Source organism: Chionomys nivalis, chromosome 20 (genome assembly GCF_950005125.1).
Source record: "Chionomys nivalis chromosome 20, mChiNiv1.1, whole genome shotgun sequence".
Taxonomy (NCBI): domain Eukaryota; kingdom Metazoa; phylum Chordata; class Mammalia; order Rodentia; family Cricetidae; genus Chionomys; species Chionomys nivalis.
The window spans coordinates 40,820,375-40,841,670 of record NC_080105.1 but is presented as its reverse complement, the minus strand read 5'-3'; the positions used below and the strand labels follow the sequence as shown (position 1 = coordinate 40,841,670).

General features: G+C 41.4%; 1 protein-coding gene across 4 annotated transcripts in view; it reads left to right on the top strand.

Annotated features, from left to right (window-relative positions):
- Gtf2e2 (general transcription factor IIE subunit 2) overlaps positions 1–20,280 on the top strand; it is a 50,850-nt gene extending 30,570 nt beyond the window's left edge. For 3 of the 4 annotated variants that reach the window (XM_057753110.1, XM_057753112.1, XM_057753111.1), the window contains exons 4-8: positions 972–1,079; positions 4,573–4,755; positions 5,534–5,627; positions 17,187–17,302; positions 18,804–20,280. In XM_057753110.1, the coding sequence (XP_057609093.1) occupies positions 972–1,079; positions 4,573–4,755; positions 5,534–5,627; positions 17,187–17,302; positions 18,804–18,920 (618 nt within the window). In that variant the 3' untranslated portion in view covers positions 18,921–20,280. Of the gene's footprint in view, positions 1–971; positions 1,080–4,572; positions 4,756–5,533; positions 5,628–7,860; positions 8,077–17,186; positions 17,303–18,803 lie in introns of those variants that run through there. The other variant, XM_057753113.1, reaches the window with a different exon arrangement.
- The last annotated feature ends 1,016 nt before the right edge of the window (positions 20,281–21,296 follow it).

The window sequence follows — 21,296 nt, the reverse complement described above, 5'->3', positions numbered from 1 at the left end:
GTGGAGGACGCTAGAAGCAACCATTTTTGAAGTGTGAGCATATGTATGACTGTGGTCCAGCGGTGAAAGGGCTGCATAGAGAACGTCTTGCTTCACAGAAAACATCTGTATGTAGCTTGTTTTGTGCTGCAGTTTAATTAGTTCTTTTTTTTTTTTTTTTTCGAGACAGGGTTTCTCTGTAGTTTTTGGTGCCTGTCCTGGAACTAGCTCTTGTAGACCAAACTGGCCTAGAACTCACAGAGATCCTCCTGCCTCTGCCTTCCCAAGTGCTGGGATTAAAGGCTTGCGCCACCACTGCCCGGCTTTAATTAGTTCTTATTGATGGTCAGGCCGTTAAAGTGCATTTTGTCTTCTTCAAGGGTTGCAACACTTTATGTTCTGTCAGTGAGAAGGCCTGTTTACATGTTTCTTTACTAGTGACACAGGACATTTGCACTTTGCTGATCTGATAGGTGAGAAGCATCGTGGTGGCAGTTGAGTGTCTTTTCATATTTAAGGACATTTGAATTTCTTTTTCTCTTAATCTGTGTTTCCCTACAAGTTTTTTTTCTTGCAGTGACTAGAAGAATTTGTTGTTGCTGTTGTCCTCCGATATCTCAACACATTTCATCTTGTGTAGCCTCTATTAGTTTTGAATTCATTATGTAGATCAGGCTGAACTTGAACTCGTTATGTAGCCTAAGATGGTCTTGAACTTGCGATTCTCCTGCCTCAGCTTTCTACTTGCTGGTGTTACAGGTGTGTGTCCCCACTCCTGGTATATGGTTAGTTTGTGATTTTTGTTTTCCGTCTCAGTTTATCATTTGATTTTTATTATTCTGGTTTTGTATGATTTCATGTTCTTGATCCTGGAATACATACTTAACTACCGCAGATAATATGTGCTTATGTTCCTGGAAAGATAGTTTATGAAAAGATTTATTTGTGACTTTGACTTCGTGCACTTAACATTTGAAAACTTCCCTCAATAGACACGGCACCAGCGAGGAGATACATATCCTTTAACTCTAGAAGAGATTTTGGATGAGACACAACACTTAGATATTGGACTAAAGCAGAAACAATGGCTAATGACTGAGGTAAGAATAGACTTTATTTAAAAATACCGAATTACAAAAAGGGATATGTGCTACAGCTGTCTAGAGTTGCTTCTTTTTTCTTTTTTTTCTTTTTTTTTGTTTGCATGGTGGGGGTGCTGGAGAAGGGGCCCAGGGCCAGCATGTGTCGGGACATTCTACTACTGATGGAATACTCTACCATTGCGTCATCTCCAACCGTAGACATATTTTATTGGGTTTTTGTCTTGTCTTGTTTTTTTTGGAGAGGGAGACTGGGGGATATGTGTGTGTGAGAGAGAGAGCAGGGAGAAAGAGGGGCAGGAGTCAGAGTCTAATTTTTGAAGTTCAAGCTAACTTCAAACTCAGGACAGTTTTCCTGCTTTAGCTTCATGAGTTATCATGCCTGGCTCAGTTTTTTTTTTTTTTTTTAATAAATACTGTGATCTGATAATATTTTAATTTTTCTTAAAAGACTTGATGTACATTCCTATAATTTGTTTAGTTATTTTGATATAGTTTTTATAATATTTGTTTTAAAATGTCTTTTTTTTGAGACAGGATCTCTGTGTAATAGTACACACTGGAATTCACTTTGTAGACTAGTCCTTGAACTCAGAGATCTACCTGCCTCTGCCTCCCAAGTGCTGGGATTAAAGGCGTGCATCACCACCACCTGGCTTTAAAATGTCTTTTAAGACTACATTAAAGTTGTGAAGTCAGTGTACCAATTTTGTTTTTATAAATAGTATTTTGAATTATTAAACTCAAAACTTTATATGCTCATAAATTATATATTGTATACATGCTTTAGAAAACTTAAAAGCCCATGTTAGGGACAACAAAGCATTTTATTGCATTATTATCACTGTACAGTTTGATAAGTGAGTTATCTCTAGTTTCTTAGAAAAATGATCACAAATGTTATGCTTAAATATGTACCATGTAAAGAAAGTCTGAAGCAGTCACCAACCATGCCAGTTAGCAAATGAATGGCATCTCATCTATTTGGGTGTTTGCTTCTTTAAGTGGATGCTGAAGACTACTACTTTTCAAGGCCCGTGATGAATCTGAGGATCATGTGAGCTGTGATGTAGTGGCACACGCCTGTATTCTGAGCACTTGAGAGGTAAAGGCAGGAGGACCAAAGGTTGAAGGGCATCATTAACTCCATAGTGAGGTCAGAGCGTAGTCTAGGCTACAGCTAAAATAAAAAACAACAAAATTCCCACAGAATACCTCCTAAATCACTAGATGTAGTAATCTCATTGATTTATTTGAGGCAGAGCTGCATTCGCGGTGGTCCTCCTGCCTTTGCTTCCGAATACTGGAATTAAAGGCAGGTGGCACCATGACTGGCCTAATTTAGTTAATTTATTTTACCAAGCAGGGTGTAGTTCTTGATTTTTGTACTATAAAATGATTGGAACATGAACCTGAATCATTGAAGGTCATGGTCTTCTATCAGTTACTTGGCCGTTGCTAGAGCAGAACCTGCATAAGATCATTGGGATTTTGTCTTGTCTTTTTGGATGTTTTTGTTGTTTGTTTTATTGAGACAGGGTATCACTGTGTAGCCCTAACTATCTTGGAACTCAACTGTGTAGACCAGACTGTCTCTGTCTCCTGAGTACTGGAATCAAGGGTGTGTGACTGCTCTGGTTTAAATCTTACTCTGTAGTACAGGCTGGGCTCACATTGGCAGCAATCTTCTTCTTCTTTTTTTTTTTTTTTTTTTTTTTTTTTTTTTTTGGTTTTTTTGAGACAGGGTTTCTCTGTGGTTTTGGAGCCTGTCCTGGAACTAGCTCTTGTAGACCAGGCTGGTCTCAAACTCACAGAGATCCGCCTGTCTCTGCCTCCCGAGTGCTGGGATTAAAGGCGTGCGCCACCACCGCCCGGCCTGGCAGCAATCTTCTGCCTCTGGTACAGGTCACCACAGCCAGTTTATACTAAGATTTTTAACTTAAAAATGTTTAGACACAGATGTTGCAGATTAAATCTTAGTGATACACAGATAATTCACATTTGAATATGCTGGTGTACGTAATATTTTTATATATTTAGCAACATTAAAGTTTTTAATTTTTAAAAATTCTATCTATCATTATTATTAGTGTAGGTTGGGTAGTTTGTTATCTACTTCCCACCTTTACCAGGGATTAAACTTGGGTCATGAAGCTTTTATGACCAGTGCCTTTAACCTCTGAACCATGTCGCCAGCCCAAAGACTATTTCTATTCTTCATACTCTGACCTCTTTACATTAGAGATAAAGCTCTCATGTGCCTTGGCACTAAAGAAAGAAGTAAACGTGTGAGATGTGAGACGAGCACTCACCGAGCTGCCTGTGTAGTTTCCCTCTGCTTTGAGACAGACAGTTCTCATGTAGTGCACATGCTGGCCCGAGCTTCCTCTGTAATCTAGGTAGTCTGAATGTGTAATCTTCCTGCCTCAGCTTCTCAGGTAGCTGGGATTGCAGGCCTACCACCATGTTTTCCTTCTGTTAGCTGCACAACAAAACTTGAGTTCATTCTCTGTTCTCTTGACGTTCCAGGGAAGTTCCCATGTGCTTTAGGTTGGTCCTCTTGAGTTCTTTCCACAGCCGCTCTAGCCAGATGATACCAGGAGAGGAGGGTTCTCCCATTATAAAGCCAATATATCATAGAGGAGGGATGGGCAAACCAAGTGTCTATTAATAGGCCATCTTACTGATTCTTACCAATTTGTCTTCTAAAAGAATAAAGATTCTTCAAAGCAGTTGTGATAAAGTGGGTTTCTCTCTTTAAAAAAGTATGTAAATAATGTCCAGTGTAGTGGGATTTTTCTTTGGGGCGCTAGCTCACAAATAACGACACATGAGCTTGACCTTAGCTAGCCCACTAGCTTGCCCACTAGCTCTTACAACTTAAATTTCCCTGCTCCTATTAATCTACGCTTACCATGTGGCTTTTACTTTTCTTCTATTCTGTACATCCAACTCCCGTGTCTCGTTAGCACTCGCAGATTCCTTCTCTTTCTCTCTCCCAGGAATCCCACCCATCCTTCTGCCTAACTACTGGCCGTCTAGCTTTCTGTTCACACCAGTCACAGCAGTGTGTCTTCACACAGTGTACAAATATCCCACAACAGCACAGTTTTTTGTTTTTTTGTTTTGTTTTTTTTTTTTGTTTGTTTGTTTTTCAAGACAGGGTTTCTCTGTGGTTTTTGGAGCCTGTCCTGGAGCTAGCTCTTGTAGACCAGGCTGGTCTCGACCTCACAGAGATCCGCCTGCCTCTGCCTTCCAAGTGCTGGGATTAAAGGCGTGCGCCACCACCGCCCGGCTTGATTTTTGTTTTTTAAATAAGAAGTAAGCAGTATGCTGATAACCTGTTCTGGGATCCTAGATGTCTATTTTAGGTCTGCTAGTTTATGTTCTGGAGATACTTCAATTTGCCCCTGTGTAGGGTAATGTTAGAATTTAAGAACATACGCAGGAGGTTTCCTTTAGTAAATATAACCTGACCATGGTGTTATTACAGGCTTTAGTCAACAATCCCAAAATTGAAGTAATAGATGGGAAATACGCTTTCAAGCCAAAGTACAACCTGAAAGATAAGAAGGCCCTCCTCAGGCTTCTGGATAACCATGACCAGCGAGGGTTAGGAGGGATCTTATTAGAAGACATAGAAGAAGGGCTTCCTAATTCCCAGAAAGCTGTCAAGGTAATCTTTCTCTTTTTACTCCTATATTACTACAATTTGAATTAATAATGTTGTCTTTTTTTTTTTGAGACAATATCTCACTGTGTTGTCCTGGAACTCACAGAAATCTGTCTGCCTCCACATCCTGACCGCTGGGACTAAAATGTGCCACCATGCCTTGTTTCTTATGTTTTTATGCATGTGTCTGTGTGTATCTGCCCATGTATGTGTGGGTGCTCAAGGAGAAGAGAGGGTGTTGGATACTGTGGAGCTGAAGCTGCTACAGGCAGCATGAGCTGCCTGATGTTGGTGCAGAAAACTGAACTTGGATCCTTTGGAAGAGCAGCAAGGGCTCTTACCCACTGAGTCATCTCCAGTACCTTTTTGAAGTTTTAAACATTTAAAAAACAAAATTGAGTTATATACATGTATATACATGAAGGAGTTTGCAGTAAAGTTATGGTCATGAAATTTGTTACATTTTCCCATTAATTTTGAGAGTCTTTTGTAAAAACTGCTTGTTGCCATTGTATGTTAGGCTAGGCAGTCAGAGCTGTGTCACACACACCCCTTTGTGTTCTTTGACAGAAGTCTTAAGAAGTCTGAAAGTCTCCTTAAAGATAGAATTGCTGAAAAAAGAAATTCAACTGTAACGTGGGGGGCATGTAGACTCTAGTGATGCATTGTAGGCTAGAGAAGAGAAGCCTTGTTCTCTCCCTCCCTCGTGTGTGCAGCGTATGTGTCATATATATAGTATATGTTTTAAATGAGTAATTTGATGGTAATTTTTTTCTTTAAGGCTTTAGGGGACCAGATACTTTTCGTAAATCGTCCTGATAAGAAGAAAATACTTTTCTTCAATGATAAAAGCTGTCAGTTTTCTGTGGATGAAGGTGAGCCATTTTGTGCAGAAACTTCTAAGTATATCGAAATTTTTGTTGTTCGTTGAGATAAGATTTCTCCGTGGATGTTCTGGACCTTGATCTGTAGACCAGTCTGGCCTTGAACTCACAGAGATATGCCTGCCTCTCTCCTAAGTGCTGGGATTAAAGATGTGTGCCACCACTACCTCTTGGCAGAGGCTGCTTGTTTGTTTCTCGCTGCCCAGACCTGAAATAATTACACAGAAACTACATTAATTGCAGTACTGCTTGGCTAGTTTAAGCATATTTCTAGCTAGCTCTTACATCTTAAATTAACCCATCTCTATTAATTTGTGCATCACCACAAGGTTGAGGCCTACCAGCAAGGTTCCAGATGACATCTGGCGTCTTTCCCCTCTGGTAGCTACACAGCATCTCCCTGACTCCGCCTACTCTCTCTATATATCTGTTTGGATTTCCTGTCTGGCTTTATTCTACTAAGCCATTGGCTGAAAGCAGCTTCTTTATTAACCAAATGGTATTCACAGTATACAAAGGGAAACCACACATCATCCACCTGGCTCAGTATATCACAGTTTAAAGGTGATAAAGCTTGCAATACTTAGTTGTAATTTAATGTTGTGTTGGTGGTATTTAGCACCTCTTAGCTCATAGCTAAAAGACTCATATCTATTATGTCACATCTTATGCTGACTTGAAAGGTTTTAAGTCATTTGTATATGAAATTACAATGTAGCAGCTTGTGATTTATAATTTAATTTTTAAAATTTTTTTATTTTCAATGTTTTTGCTGGCATGTATGGTTTTGCATCAATTGTATGTCTGATGCCCACAGAGTCCAGAAGATGGTATTTACTGGAAAAACCTGTTTTCTAGTTGGTGGCTCAACCCTAGCATACACATATAATCCAAGAGCTTTCTGGTTATTGAAAAGAGGATTAAATAAAGTCAACCATAGGCCAAGAGGCAGAGCAAGCAGCCAGTTGACAGGAAGAGAACAAGAGAAAACTATAGAGAATAAGAGAGTTGGGAGGTCGGAGGGAGATTCACAGAAGTGAAGAGAGGAACATTCAGTTTTGAGGAGTCTGTTTTGTTTGCCTCTCTGAGCTAGCAGGCTTTCACCCCAGCATCTGCCTCCCGAGTCTTTTTTGGTAAAATGAAATGACTGAGATTTTGTTAAAAACAAGAGGCTGACTGAGAAAAAGGTTTTGCTTCTTTTAAGATCTTTGCTATAGCTTATTTATTCAATATATTGTGAAATGTTTCCCTAGGTTTCTTAATACTGAGCCGTGCTTACCACTTCTAGACTGGATTACCCTTTGGGAGGTACTTGTCTCCCAGAGCGGAGAAGGATCCTGCGCAGCTGAAGCACTGCTCAGGTGTCTGTGTGGGCGGGGGCGGTCAGGGAAGACAGTGAGAATGGCACGCGCCTTTAATCCCACCCTAATCCCAGCGCGCGGGAGGCAGAAGCGGGTGAATCTCTGAGTTTGAGGCTAATCTGGTTTACAGAGCGAGTTTCAGGACTGGCTTCATAACTACTGAGAAACCCTGTCTCAAAAAAACAAAAACCAACCAACCAAACAACAAAAACAGTGAGAAAGCCCAGAGTATCAGGACTAGCAAGCATGCTTACAGTTCTGTAAGCTAGGAAAGAGACAAGCAAAGTTACGCTTTTGAATTATTTAGGAAGGTAGGCAGGTTTAGAGGTTAAGATCTGGAAACAACTGCCTATTTCTGGATTCTTTATAGTGACATAGCTCAGATTTTTAATATGTATGTGCCTGTGGGCTTGTACCTGTGCACGTGAGTGCAGGTGTGTTAGGAAGCCAGAGGTGTCTTCTCCTGGAGCTGGAGTGAACGGTGGTGTGAGATAGCTGATAATGGGTATTGGGAATCTACTTGGGTCCTCTGCAAGAGCAGTGTGCACTCTGAACCACGGGGCCATTTCTCCAGACCTAGTGCTCAGATTTTTACTTCAGTTTGGTCAATTTTCTTTTTGGTGCTTTGTGGGGTGTTGTTGATGGGTGTTTTGCTAGATTCATAAAAAAGAAAAGTGTAGGTTCTTCCCTGCCCTTTTCTCCTTCTTTTATTAAAGTATTAGATTCCCTGAATACTTGAAAGCATTCACTAAGGGTTATTGGACTGGCTGCATTTTACTGTTAATTCTATTCTTAGCAGCATCTTTGGCTTTAAGTTTTCTGCCTAGTGAGTCAGTCCCAATAAACTGTCTTTTCATTCACAGATCACATCTATAATGGCAGACAGCTTTGCAGAAGATGGCTTATAGAACCCTTTTAATTTTTTTTTCTGTTATTTCACTTCTTAATTGCCAACTTATACTTGGTGTGGTTTTCTTCTTTACCAAACTATTATTTTACTTTTGTTGCTTATTGTGCTTTGTTTTTATTTCATTTATTTAATTTTGGTTTTTAGAGACAGAATTTCTCTGTGTAATCACCATCCTGGCTGTTTTGGAACTCAATCTGTAGACCAGGCTGGTCTTGAACTCACAGACATCTATCTGCCTGCCTCTGTCTCCTAAGTGCTGCAATAAAAGGCATGTGCTACCACCGCCTGGCAGTGTTTTTATTTTTGTATAACATATAATCTATCAGATCATTTGCTACCTATTAAACTTTTGACCTCTTAATCTGAACTGACTAAGCAGTCATTAAGGTTTTAATGGTTTCCTTCAGTGCTTTGTGTAATTGTTGTGTTACATGTTTTCATGCAGTTCATCTGCATGTGTTCCTGACTGTCACAGTAAAGGACTGTATTCATACTCACCATAGAGGGTTCCCCTCGGTTGCATTATTACCTCACTGCAGTTAAGATCCTATGTAATAACTCTTCCCCCTTTATTTGCCTGATACACTTTTGCCCATCTTTCACTTTCACTTGTATCTATGTGTTTTAGATATTTCTTTTGTGGTGGCCTATGGTTATCCTTAGCTTTTAAGACTGTGTGTGTGTGTGTGTGTGTGTGTGTGTGTGTGTGTGTGTGTGTGTGTGAGTGAGTGAGTGAAGAGTCTCAAAATGTTGTCCTGGCTCCCTGGATGTGTAGATCAGGCTGGCCTCTAAACTCAGGTTTCTTGAAGTGCTAGGATAAAAGGCATATGCCACCACACCCAGCCTTCTTCTAACTTTATATTCTGTTTTTGACAGGTTCTGGGGGTTTGCTTTATAAATGCTTATTTACAGACCCTACTAAATAATTTGCTGTATGTGCTGCAGTCATTTTGCTAATTGTAGGGGATTCAGAAGTGAACAACATGGACCATTGTATTTTCATGAAGCTTACATTTCTCGTGTGTGTGTGTGTGTATGAAGCTTTTTTCTTTTTCTTACATTATTTGCAGTGTAGTGGCGTTGCAGGAGTTCTTTCCGTCTACCATGTGGGTCCTGAAAATGGAACTCAGGTCATCAGGCTTGTTTTGTTGGTAAGCTGAGCCACCTCGGGTCTTTCTCAGCCCACAAAGCTTACATTCTGAGAGAGAAGACTATTAGTTTTTAAAATACGAGGAAGGCCATAAACAAGCTTCTGTTACACTTGTTTAAGGGGGAAGGTGAAGTGTTCAGAGATGACCTCTGTGAGAAAAGATGAGGTCAAGCTGAAAACCTGAGCTAGATGGAGCCAGCCTTGCAAGGCACCAGAGTGGCGTCCATGTTTCCTATTGTGCAGAGGAACGCTAATCTAATGCTAATGGTGCTTTTCTAATCAGAGTCAGTGAACTCTTTTTATGATAGCTATTTTGTAATGCTTTTATTGTTTGGAAATTTATGCATAACACTATTTGAGCTTCTTTTTAAAACATTTTATGTATATGGTTGTTTGGTCTGTATCACATGAATTTGTGGTACCCATGGAGGCCAGAAGGTGCCTTTGGATGGCCTGGAAGTAGAGTCTCAGATAATGAGCCATCACGTGGGTTAGTTCTCTGGAAGAGCAGTCGGTGCTCCTAACTACTGAGTCATTTCTCTAGCCCCAGCTTAAATGTATAATTTCTTTCCAAGTCAGTAGAATACCCTAAATGTAAATTACTATATTTAAATTTTTTCTTTGAATATTTATAAGTAGTCAGGCATAGTTATGCCAGAAATGTAATATAAATGAAATAGCTGTTTATGCCTTTAAATGCGGAGTCACCATGAATATGATAATTATAAATAACCAGTAGATGTTTGATGCATGGGCAGGCATATGTGCTGTAACTTGTGATTTCCTTAAGTGGTTCAGAATTCTTTGTGAGGTTCTAGAAAGTGAAAAGTGCAGCTTTTCTATGGTTTACAAAGGTAAGCCATTCTATACACAATATACAATGTAGAGAATGAAATATTAAAGCAACACAAAATACTTGTGGACAGTATTGGATTATAAATGCAGTTTAATATATATAAACTGGTATTTTTCAGTCAATAACACCTAGGAAAGATACTGGCAGCAGAATTTTCAATTTTGGCAGTATTGACATTGGAGACTGAAATTTTTGATGTTGCTGTGCTGTGCAGTATAGAACATTTATCAGCATTTCTGGCTGTGTAGCTGTCAGTCACAGCTTCCCTGTGGTGTGAAGCCATAGCTGCCTTCATACATTACCAAATGTCCTTCGGGAGACAGACTTACTCTGGTTGAAGACTGGGTTAAAGGTTCAGTTCATGTTTATAAAAGAGAAAAGTAGATTGAGATGTGTTCATTACCTTTAGGTTCCTTTTTCATGGGTTCAGTCATTTAGCACAGTGCTGTTGGGATAGAGTAAATAAGGTCTTTGCTGCCGAGCCTATACACATAATACCATTTTTCTGAGCTGTGCTGTTCAGTAGATAAGGTGTATTTTGATTTATGTGTTGAACTTTCAATGGGCTTATCAAGATGTAATCCCACTCTGAGTCAGACGTCTCTAGGTGTAGCATGATGCAGTGTCTAGTTTAGTCACACAGTGCTCTGGAGACGTTGTAGGGGCAGTCATGGACAGGAGCCCCAAGGATAAAAGACTGGTTTTCGATTAAGGTCAGTGTGAATCACTGATGTAAAATTATTTTGAAAAACAGTTTTTGTTGATGATGTAAATGTATATTTCCATGTAAAACCAATTGAAAATCTGTAGATTTTGGATCTGGGATATAGTAATAGAGTGTTTGCTAGCATATATAAGGCTCTGAGTTCAAAGCCTAGCCTGTACCCACTCCTCATTCATGGCACATTTTGATACTGTCTTTGATATGGTTGCATCAATGGTGATGTTTGCTTTAGCCCACTAGATGTCAGCCTTCGATGTAGAGCAGAAATGCTCTTGAATGAAAAGTTTCAAGCAAGCTAAAGATCACCCTTAATTTTGCCTAATAAAAGCACATGTCCTATAGTTTGTTCTGTAGTAATTGTCTTAATCAGAAAAGTAAACAGCATTTGGACCAAAGCATATATTGTATTTCCTAAAGGCATTTATTTCCTTAAACCAGGCTCTTAGTCATTTAGATGTAATATGAATGTCAGTGGTCAAGAGAACAGTCCAAGGAATCAAACTGTAGCTTAGGGAAGCTCCCCTCTCTGTAAGCTGTGACTGTATGAAGATTAATGTTTTAAGTAAATAAAAGGGAACCTGGCACCCAGGTAGCACATGGGGATTGCTGGCTGCTAGTAGTCATATTGAAAATTACAGTGTCTAAGATACAGGTTGTTTTAGTCATATCTATCTGTCCACTTGTTATCTTGACTCAGTGTTTTTAGTTTTGTGTTTGGTTAGTCAGGAAAGTAACAGATCAATTGTAGTAGTCTGTGGATGCAGTCACAACCATCTTCTGCAGATACAGAGCATAGTGGCATAGTATTCCTGATGAGAATCCCAATGTCTGACGGACTCTTCCCATTGCTGGTGTCTTTAGTAGGGTTTTTATTTTATTAGTTTTTATTGTTATTAAGGTTTTTATTGCTGTGAAGAGACACCATGACCACTGCAGATCTTATAAGGAAAACGTTTAATTGGGGTGCCTCACAGCTTCAGAGGTTCAGTTCATTATTATCATGGCAGAGAGCGTGGTGGTGTGTAGGCAGATGTGGGCAGAAGGCATCAGGAAGTTGATTGAGATGCTGGTTGATATCCTGAGTTTAGGAAACCTCAAAGCCCTCCCCCACAGTAACACACTTCCTCCAACAAGGTCACACCCACTCCAACAAAGCCACGCCTCCTAATAGTGCCACTCCCTATGAGATTATGGGGCCAATTACATTCAAACTAGCACAGCTGGTAACTTCTGTTTTTAATTGGAAGCTTAAACTGTTAAGAGCTCAGTATTCCTTCCAATAGCTGTCACTTTGAGTCCTTACATTTGGACTCTGTTGCTCTTCTCAGTGTTTTATTTTCAGTGCTGTGGATGGAACCTAAGGGCTTGAGCATGCTGGGCAGGTTTTGTTTTTTGTTTTCTTTTTTTGCCACAAAACGTCATCCCCAGACCAGAGCACTATTTTCGATGGCTTGGTAGCATTTTGTTTCATGCATGTACTTCAGCACAATTTTTATGTATCTCTGCAGATAGAAAGTTTTACTTATTTTGTAATGTGCTATTTATTATAAGTGGTACTTGGTGTCATATGCCCATTTTGTTTGTTTGAGACAGAGTCTCTTCATAGCCCTGGCTGACCTGGAACTCAGAAATCCACCTGCTTCTCTCTCTTGAGTTCTTAGATTAAAAGTGTGTGCCCAATGCCTGACTTACATATGCCCATTTTCTTGAAAAGGAATTTTACTATGTCAAAAGGCCTATGTGAACGGATCTCAATATCTTGTAAAATGTCCATGGTGAACTTTGGACAGACGTAGACGTTTGTAGCATTTGTAAAAAGACATCCATTTTCTTGTATTTCATCGATAGTAGGTAGTGTTTGTCTGGGTTTCTGACTGCGTAATCTACCTGCATTCCACCTGCACCAGTCACTCTTTCTTTGCTGTGACTAAACACCTAACAGCAGCTAGAAGCAGCTTAGGAAGGATTTATTTTGGTTCACAAATTAAGATAGAAAGAAAGACAGGCACAGACAGACAGGCAGATAGGTAAAGGCTATCATGACAGGGGAGGCATCACACCAGGACTTGGAGACAGCTTGTCACATTGTGCTGGCAGGTAGGAAGCAGAAAAAGGTGCTAGTGACAGCTGGCTTTGTTACTCAACCTCTTACCTCAGCCCTTCAAGATAAGGAACTGTCTACATTCAGTGTGGGTCTTACCTTCTAGCTGATCTCAGCTGTCACCTTGACACAGTGAGAAAGGGGCACTTCAGTTTGAGAGCTTGCAGGGCTGTGACTGATGGAGGAGAGAGTCGTCTGCTGTGAGCAGTCATCCTTTGATCGGGGTGGTGGTCCTGGGCTGTACAAGAAAGCTAGTTGAACATAAGTGGCAGGGAGTAAGCCAGTAAGCTGAGTCTTGCCTTGGCTTCCCACAGTGTTGGACTGTAACCTGTAAGCAGAAATAAATCCCTGACAGTGTTCATCACAGTAACAGAAAGCAGACCAGAATACCTTTTCTTTAGAAACGCCTTCATGAACAGCATGACCAGAGGTCTGTTTTATAGATGACTCCAACCCTAGTCAGACCGACAGTGAAGATTGTCTGTCCACCTACTTACCTGTCTGAGAGAAGGGTATACCTCAGTTTCCCAGGCTGGTCTGCACCTGCACGCAGTCTCCCGAATCCCAGTATTATGAAATACTGTATACAGCTTAATGAGTTTTTATGTGACTTGACAATCTTAAAGAAAATAAAGAATAAGCCAGATGTGGTGGTGTATGCCATTAGTCCCAGCACTTGGGAGCAGACAAGTGTATTTGTGAGTTCAAGGCTACCCTGACTTACAAAGTTCCAGGACAGCCAGGGCTACAGAGAGAGAAAATCTGTCTGTGGGGAGGAAATCAGAGCAAACTAAATAAAAAGAAGACAATAAAGATTATTTTATTTTTTAATTGTAGTTTCTTAGACCCGTTTTATAAAATTAAAAAGTTTATTTCACTTTGTACCCTTGTTTGTTGAACAGTTTTCTTCCTCACAAAGTTAAAAAGCAATTAAATTTGGGATCCTTTCAAACCCTATTGAGATTTTGCCTTGTGATCTAATGTTCATCTTAAATATATGTGTAGCTGTAGTATATCTGTAGAGTTACGTAGATAACAAATCCTGTAACAGTTGCAGAGTAAGGCAACGCAAAGCTTCAAGAGAAACATTTTATTTAAAAAATTACTGGGCATTGTTGGTACATGTAATTCTGACACGTGGGAGGCAGCAGGAGGATTGAGATCTTAAAAGCTTAAGGCCAGCTTATGAGTTCGATAGGTAGACCTTGGGTTAAAGCACAAAGCAGCTGGAGATACAGCTAAGTTGTAGAGTCGGCAAGGCCCTGGGATTGGTCACTAGTACTGCCAAAAAGTAGGTAAATGAGCACAAAGAAGTCATGAACTTTCTCTGAAAATAGTTTAGTATCTTGTTTTTAGTAAAAGGGAATAGGGTCAGGTGGTGGTGGTGCACACCTTTAATTCCTGTACTTGGAAGCAGATCTCTGAGTTAGAGGCCAGCCTGGTCTGCAGAGCAAGTTCCAGGAGAGCCAGGAATACACAGAGGAATGATGTCTCAAACACAAAATAAGAAAAAGCGTTTTTTGTTTTAATGAATGAAAGTTATAGTGTGTGTCTTAGAGTTATTTAGCTATTGCTGTAGTGAAACACCATGACCGAAGCAAGTTGGGGAAGAAAGGGTTTATTTAGCTTATTTATACTTCTGTATCACTGTTTATCACTGAAGGCAGTTAGGACAGGAACTCAAACAGGGCAGGAAGTTGGAGGCAGGCTTGTTCAGCCTGCTTTCTTATAGAATCCAGGACCACCAGCCCAAGATGGTACCACCCACAGTAGACTTTACACTTCCCCAAATTGCTACTTGAGAAAATTCCCTACACCTGGGCAGTTAGGGAGGCATTTTCTCAGTTGAGGTTCTGTCCTTTTAGAGGACTCTGGTCTTAATCTGGGAACCCTCCTGTCTCATCCTCCTCTGTCCTCGGGCTGGGATTATGGGAGTGTACCACCACACCTAGAGCCTCCTCCTTTCTTTCTGTCAGACAAAAGCTTTAAACTTTGTGTGGGAATGGAACCACAAGGAAACCTCCTAACCCTCAGGGAGGAACAAAAATTATGGTGTGTTCCTAACCTTAGAGGAAAAAGAAGTAGCAGAGAAGGACATTCTGGAACTCAGTGTTTGCCCAAAACAGAGGCTTAGCCCCCGTCCACCCCCCCCCCCCCACACACACACACAGTGGGGTAGTGTGACTGTGAGTTCTGTGAGAGTTCCCAGGAATATGCAAGGAGGCTTTAGGATTGGAGATCAGCAGCCACTGACAGATACTGCTGGAAAACCAGACTGTCTGGAACCGATGGAATGGCTTAAGGAATTGGAATTTAGTGGTTCGTTATGGTGCAGAAGAGACCAAGCTCACATCCTAACTAGATTGACTCAATCTCTGCCTGCTTGGCAGGAGGAAAGGCATTCCCATTTCCAGGCATACAGTCTGTTCACCTCTGATTCCAACTGTCTCACAGAGGATGTCCTGCTTAAAAAAACAAACAAACAAACAAAAAAACCATAACAAGACAAAAGAAATCAATACACTGTTGAGAACTAGGACAGAATCCTTTTCTTCCTCCTCCTTCCTCCTTTCTTCTTTCTAGACAGTTCCTCTGTAGTTCTGGCTGTCCTGGAGCTCAGTATATAAAGCAAGCTGGCCTTAAATGAAGAAATCTCTGGCCTCTGCCTCCTGAGTGCTGGGATTGAAGGCGTGGACTACCACTTACTGGCTAGAACCAAATTCTTACGATGCACATATTTGAACTAGAAGATACGTAACTTAAAATAGCTGATAACTTTAGTAACTGATAATGCTGTCTAGTAGAAAAGACTAAGAGCATCAAATGAGAAGTGTGGCGACAGCTGAAGAGAGGCTCCGCTAGGCTGTCAGTGTGCACGGTGACCAAGGGAGATGAAAGCTGACATAGAAACAGAAGAGAGTGTAGAAAAGAGACCACACAACAACAGCAACAAAAAAAAAAAAAAACGAGCACCCCTGAGTTGTAGGACAATCTCAGATGGTCCTAGGGTATAATTTACATCTGAAGGAGAGAATGGAAGAAATACTTTAAGATCAGTGGCCAAGATTTTGCAGAATGAATAGCATCAAACCAGGATGGATTTAAATCATGAGAACACAAGGTATATCATCCCTCTCCAAATAAGCAAAAAAATAAACATCCAACATAGTTCAGACTGAAGGTGAAGAGAAACTATTGAAGACCGTGAAGGGAAAGAGTCATTACAAAGGAAGAAATTACAGCAGAGCTCCATAAAACTATGTGCATGTGTGTGCATGCATGTGTGTATGTGTGTTTAATCCATGTTGAATGACTGTTGCATATGGTAAGAGATGAACCTGCCTTCCTTTTCTACTTGTACATTGAATTTTTTCACAGTTTTGTTTTTGTTGTGTGGGTGTTTTGCCTACATCTGTGTCTGTGTACCACATTTGGGCAGGGCCATGGAGGCCAGAAGAGGGCATCAGAGTCCCTAGAATTTGAATTATTGATGGTTGTGAGCTGCCATGTGGGTACTGGGAATCAAATCATGTTTTTTTTTTTTCCTGAAAGAACGGCCTTCCCTACTGATCTGTCATATAGCTTGCAGATGGAGCGTGTGACAACCTATGGGAAGGCTAGTGGAAAGACTCGGAAGAGGCATGTTGGTGTAGGGATTGGATGGCAGGCAGGCCGCGCAGCAGCCTCTGTGCTGTGGTGAGCGGGAAGCCTAGTGAACCACCTCAGCACTCAGAAAGGAATCTTTCTCGGATCCCAGAGTACACGCTGGAAGACTTGACCGTCTCAGGTTGTGCGTGAAAGGAATGCTGACACGGCTGTTAACAAGCTTGTATCAAAGCTGTCTTTAGGAGGGGAATTAAAGGTGCAAAGAATTTTTGTTTTGTACATGTTCAATACAAGAACAAGATACTGAGGCTAGTCACCTGCCTTTCTCCTTTGTTTCATAAGGGCTGTTTCTCAACCTACCCTAGATTTGTTTTTTTTTTTCTTTCCCTTTTTGTCACTTACCAATGCCTCAGTTAGCAGATTTAAAAAATAAAAATAAAAAAATGAAAACTTTTTTAAAGATGTTATAAAGCTTGGGGGCCCCATCTCCCCAAATGCTTCTTTCATATCAGTACAGAGGTGGAATACATTGAGCTTAGGGCCTTGAGCCAGTATTTGAAGAATTTGCCCCAAAAGGAGGAACTGATTTTAGGACTAAAGAGTGTTACTGCTTCTCTTACTGTTCTAAGAGATTGGGCTCACTGGTGATTGTCCTGTTGCCTTCAGGTCAGACCCTTCTGTTGCTGTGCCCAGCACTGGAGTAGTCTTGCCTTCTCTGTCTCTCTCTCTGTCTCTGTCTCTCTCTCTCTCTCTGAACTTTGCCTACCAAGATGCAGTGGTCTATAAAATGTCTACGGTCAAATAGGTAATGACTACAAATAACTACTGTCTTGTTGTTATAGAGTTCCAGAAACTGTGGAGGAGTGTCACTGTGGATTCAATGGATGAGGAAAAAATTGAAGAGTATCTGAAACGACAGGGTATTTCTTCCATGCAGGAATCTGGACCAAAGAAAGTGGTATGTCATCTTTAGACAAGCAGCTCAGTCCCTTCTCTGCTCCCTGTCCTGCTCTCTGACACATGAGGCGCTGGTTCTCTCTGCCAGGTTTTCTCTGGGCCTAATGTATTGACTTGGCCAGATACAGCCAGTGAACCTAATGTATTGACATGGGCAGATAGAGCCAGTGAACCTAATGTATTGACTTGGCCAGATAGAGCCAGTGAACCTAATGTATTGACTTGGCCAGATAGAGCCAGTGAACCCACCCGTAGGGATGCCCAGCCTGGGAGAGCTTTCTCACCGTCCTGCAGCCGTCCCAGCAGAGCAACTCGGGCTCCAGCCACATTTCTCATCTCTGATCCTCTATACACTTTCTCTGGTTTCTCCCCTCCTCCCTACAGGGTTTCTCTGTGTAGCTCTGGCTGTCCTGGAGGGTTACACAGAGAAACCCTGTGTTTGGCTGGCCTCCAGCTCAGAGATCTGCCTGTCTCTGCCTCCCGAGTGCCAGGATTAAAGGTGTGCACCACCACCTCCCAGTCCTGTCCCTGATTTCAAAGGGGAGCTTCATCTTCATCTGGTTGGTCTTTCTTAGACTTCGTTGTCCCTCCCCTGCCCTTTCATGTTGATGCCCAGATGGATCAGTCATATCCTGATGATACTGAATTGTCCTTTTTTAGCAACCATGTATAGTCTTTATAGTGCTTAAATTCTACTCATAGTGGATTTTAAAATGAAGGCTGGTAAATCCCCCTGTACCTGTTAACTACTAATTTTAGTCTAAGAACAGCCAGGACAGAATTACCAGCACTCTAGACTTAGGGCTCTGCTCGCTCCCCTTCCCATGCATGCTTTGTAGCTTTTTTCCTTTTTTTTTTTTTTTTTTTTTTTAAACAGTGACTCTCTAAGGGTCAGTGAATAAAAAGATTTATTGTTGCACATGTCTATAATCCCATCACTTGGGAGACAGAAGCAGGCAAATGTATGTGAATTTGACGCCAGCCTGGTCTACAGAGTGAGTTCCATGACAGCCAGGGCTACACAGAGAAACCGTGTCTTAGGGTAGCGGGGAGGGATACACACACACACATACCCCCTAATACTTGATTATTGTTAATTTTGAGTTTTCTAAACGTGGTGTTTCAGGTATACAGAATAGAGAATATTGCAAAAGCTTCATGTGCCTATGCTTTTTCTAGTTTTGTCATTTTTCAATATTTTGCCATATTTTCTAAAGCTCATGTTTTAAACCGCTAAGTGGCAAGTACTTTTTAAACATGGTAGTGGAGACAAAGCATAGACATTCCTTGCCTCTGATTTTAATGACTTAATGGCCACCACACTTGTGTTATGTTTTAGGTCCCTGCCTGTTCATTGCAGAGGGCATCACACTCGTTGGAGTACTGTGATTGGGGTGTGTGAGGGATAGGTCTTTGCTGCTAGTCTCTGAACTTGTTCAGTAAGTCCTAACCATCATGTCTCCTGGAGTCACTGTTGTTTACTCTCTTACCTTTTTCTGCAGGCCTCTATTCAGAGAAGGAAAAAGCCTGCTTCACAGAAGAAGCGACGGTTTAAGACACATAACGATCATTTGGCTGGAGTGCTGAAGGATTACTCGGACATCACCCCTGGCAAATAGGGAACGTTTTTATCCTCGAACAGGGTGACAGACACAGTCAAGATCTTCTGTGACGCTTCGGATCTGAAGACTTTCTGCCTTCTCATCTGCTCCTCGGGACTGAGAGGAGCAGTTCAGTTTACACAACAGGAGCAGATTACCAAACAGCTATTGTCACCCAGCAGGCTAGTGGGAGCGCTTCCTGTTAACTCCTGGGTTGGTTGGTTTTATTTTTCTAGAAAGACACTTAGCATGGCACGCGGGTGTCTTTGCTATTTATCTTGACTCCATGTTTTCTGTTGCTTTAGAACAAGTTGGCAGGTAGTGCTGAATGCAATATTTCTTTATTCCAAGAGAAAATATTTATAATAAAAGTTGTTTGTAGGAGGATCTTTAAGAAGTTAGGAAATTCAGTTTGTCTCTCTTAATTTGCGAAAATAGCAGGGAACAGCCACAGTCACTGATTGCTAGGGTGGGCATTTGCGATGTCTCAGAGTGGAGTCAGTGCTGCTGGCAAGTGTGTGGACTTCCTCTTTGGAACACAGGGTATGACTCTGGTGAATAAGCTGAGCAATAAAATTACACTAAACATAATTGTTAATGCTTTCTTTAAAAAGGCTAAATAAGTAGTAAGTTGGATTCACGATTTGCTACTATCTTGAACAAGGATGAGGAGACTCGTCTTGCCAGCCTGAACATGAGCTTCACCATAGCCCAGCTCTCAGGTGGCTTTCCTGGCCATTCTGGTGGAGGGACCCTCTGTCCCCTGTGACTGGTCCATTGTCACCGAGCATGTGTGCAGTTTCAGTGTTTTCACTCGTAAGGAAGGTGTTTTCTTGCGCCCTTTGCTGACTTGCCCTGCTCCTTTGAGTTGATTATCACAGATTTTCTCTCTCCCATTGGAATGGTATTGTTGGCATATAAAAACCAAGTTTAATCTCAAACAAGGTGCAACAGTAGCCCAAAGCATTGGGCTTTTGCTAAGTATTATATCCATTTCATGTCATCTTACCTCCGAACTCCAAAATATGGTCTAAGAAGATGTCATACTGTGGTTCCCACATAATTAGAATATAAGAGATTTGCCATCTTGCTCTGTGTTTGAAGGTTTCTGCTGGTAAGAGTATATAATGCTTATGGTAGTTTTCCCCGTAAATTCGAACTCACTTATCTCCCAGCAGATGCCTCCGTTTGCAAACCATGTTCTCAAAGCCACGTTACAGCGAGGTCTGCAAGTGCAAGACTGTCTCATAGGCCTCATCTAACTTTATAAGGAGGCAGACTTCAGGCCTCCTGGACAGGTAGGTGCTCAGATACATGTTTACTGCCAGGCCTGCGTCCTACTCACCTCTAGCTAAGCCTGCTTTCGTTTGTGCTTTAGGTACTGGTCTGATAATTGATCTTAATTTCTTACCTCTCTTCACAGAAATGAAGAAATTGAAATCTAGAAAAATAAAGTATCTTGCTAGTTACTAAACTTATAAATTCTATAATTTTGTTTCATTTATTTGCATTGTCTTGCAGGTATTGTTCCCTTTGACCTATAGCCTGTGTGAGTATTCTCTCTGCTGAGGTCCTGGGATGGCATCTTGGGGTGATATGGGTAGGAGACAGACAGCCCTGTGGGAAACTTGAGAGCCTGGTTGTGTTCCGTGACTATAATAAAAAAGAACAGGCCCTGGCAGCAGTTCTGGGTGACTGGAGTCCTCCAGCAGTTCTTCTGGGTGACTGCAGACACTCCTCAGCAGTTCCAAGTGAAGTCTTGATCTCACCTCTGCCAGTTGCTGCCGGATCTGCTGCCATTTAGAAACAAGTGGGAATGGGCACGGTTGGGAGAGTTAAAAGTTTGAGACAGTCCTCAGTGCATCTGATCTATAATTCATCAGAGTCACAAGCTTTTAGGGGCTAGCTAAGAGAAATGGAGTTGAGCCTAGACAGAGTAAAAAGCGAACCTCTAGCTGCTGCTGTCACAGCCTGTAAATGTGGTCGGGTGATGGGTGGACCCGGGGGATGCAGAAACGCTCGATACTGGTTGATTTGATACTCAGGGAAAGGCAGTGGAGGAACTTCAGTTCCGGTCCTGGGGAGCCTGCGAGCGTGCAGCCAGGATTTCTCTCGTGAGCTTTGTTTGAGATCAAGAGTGGAAGCATGTTCTGAATGTAGGCGCTCCAGGGACAAGTACATTTGGATTTATGGACTTGATTTTTGTAATGGCAGTTATCTGAGACATAGAAGATGAAACTTGGTGTCCCCTTTTATTCTTTCTAGCTATTGCTTTACTTTGAAATGATTTGTTTTGGGAAGGGTTGGGGTTTTCTCAGGTTTGGCTAGGGACATTGCTGTCTTTGGAACTGCATGTAGGACGGTTGTTTCCCAGTGGGTCTGTCCTGAGAGGTC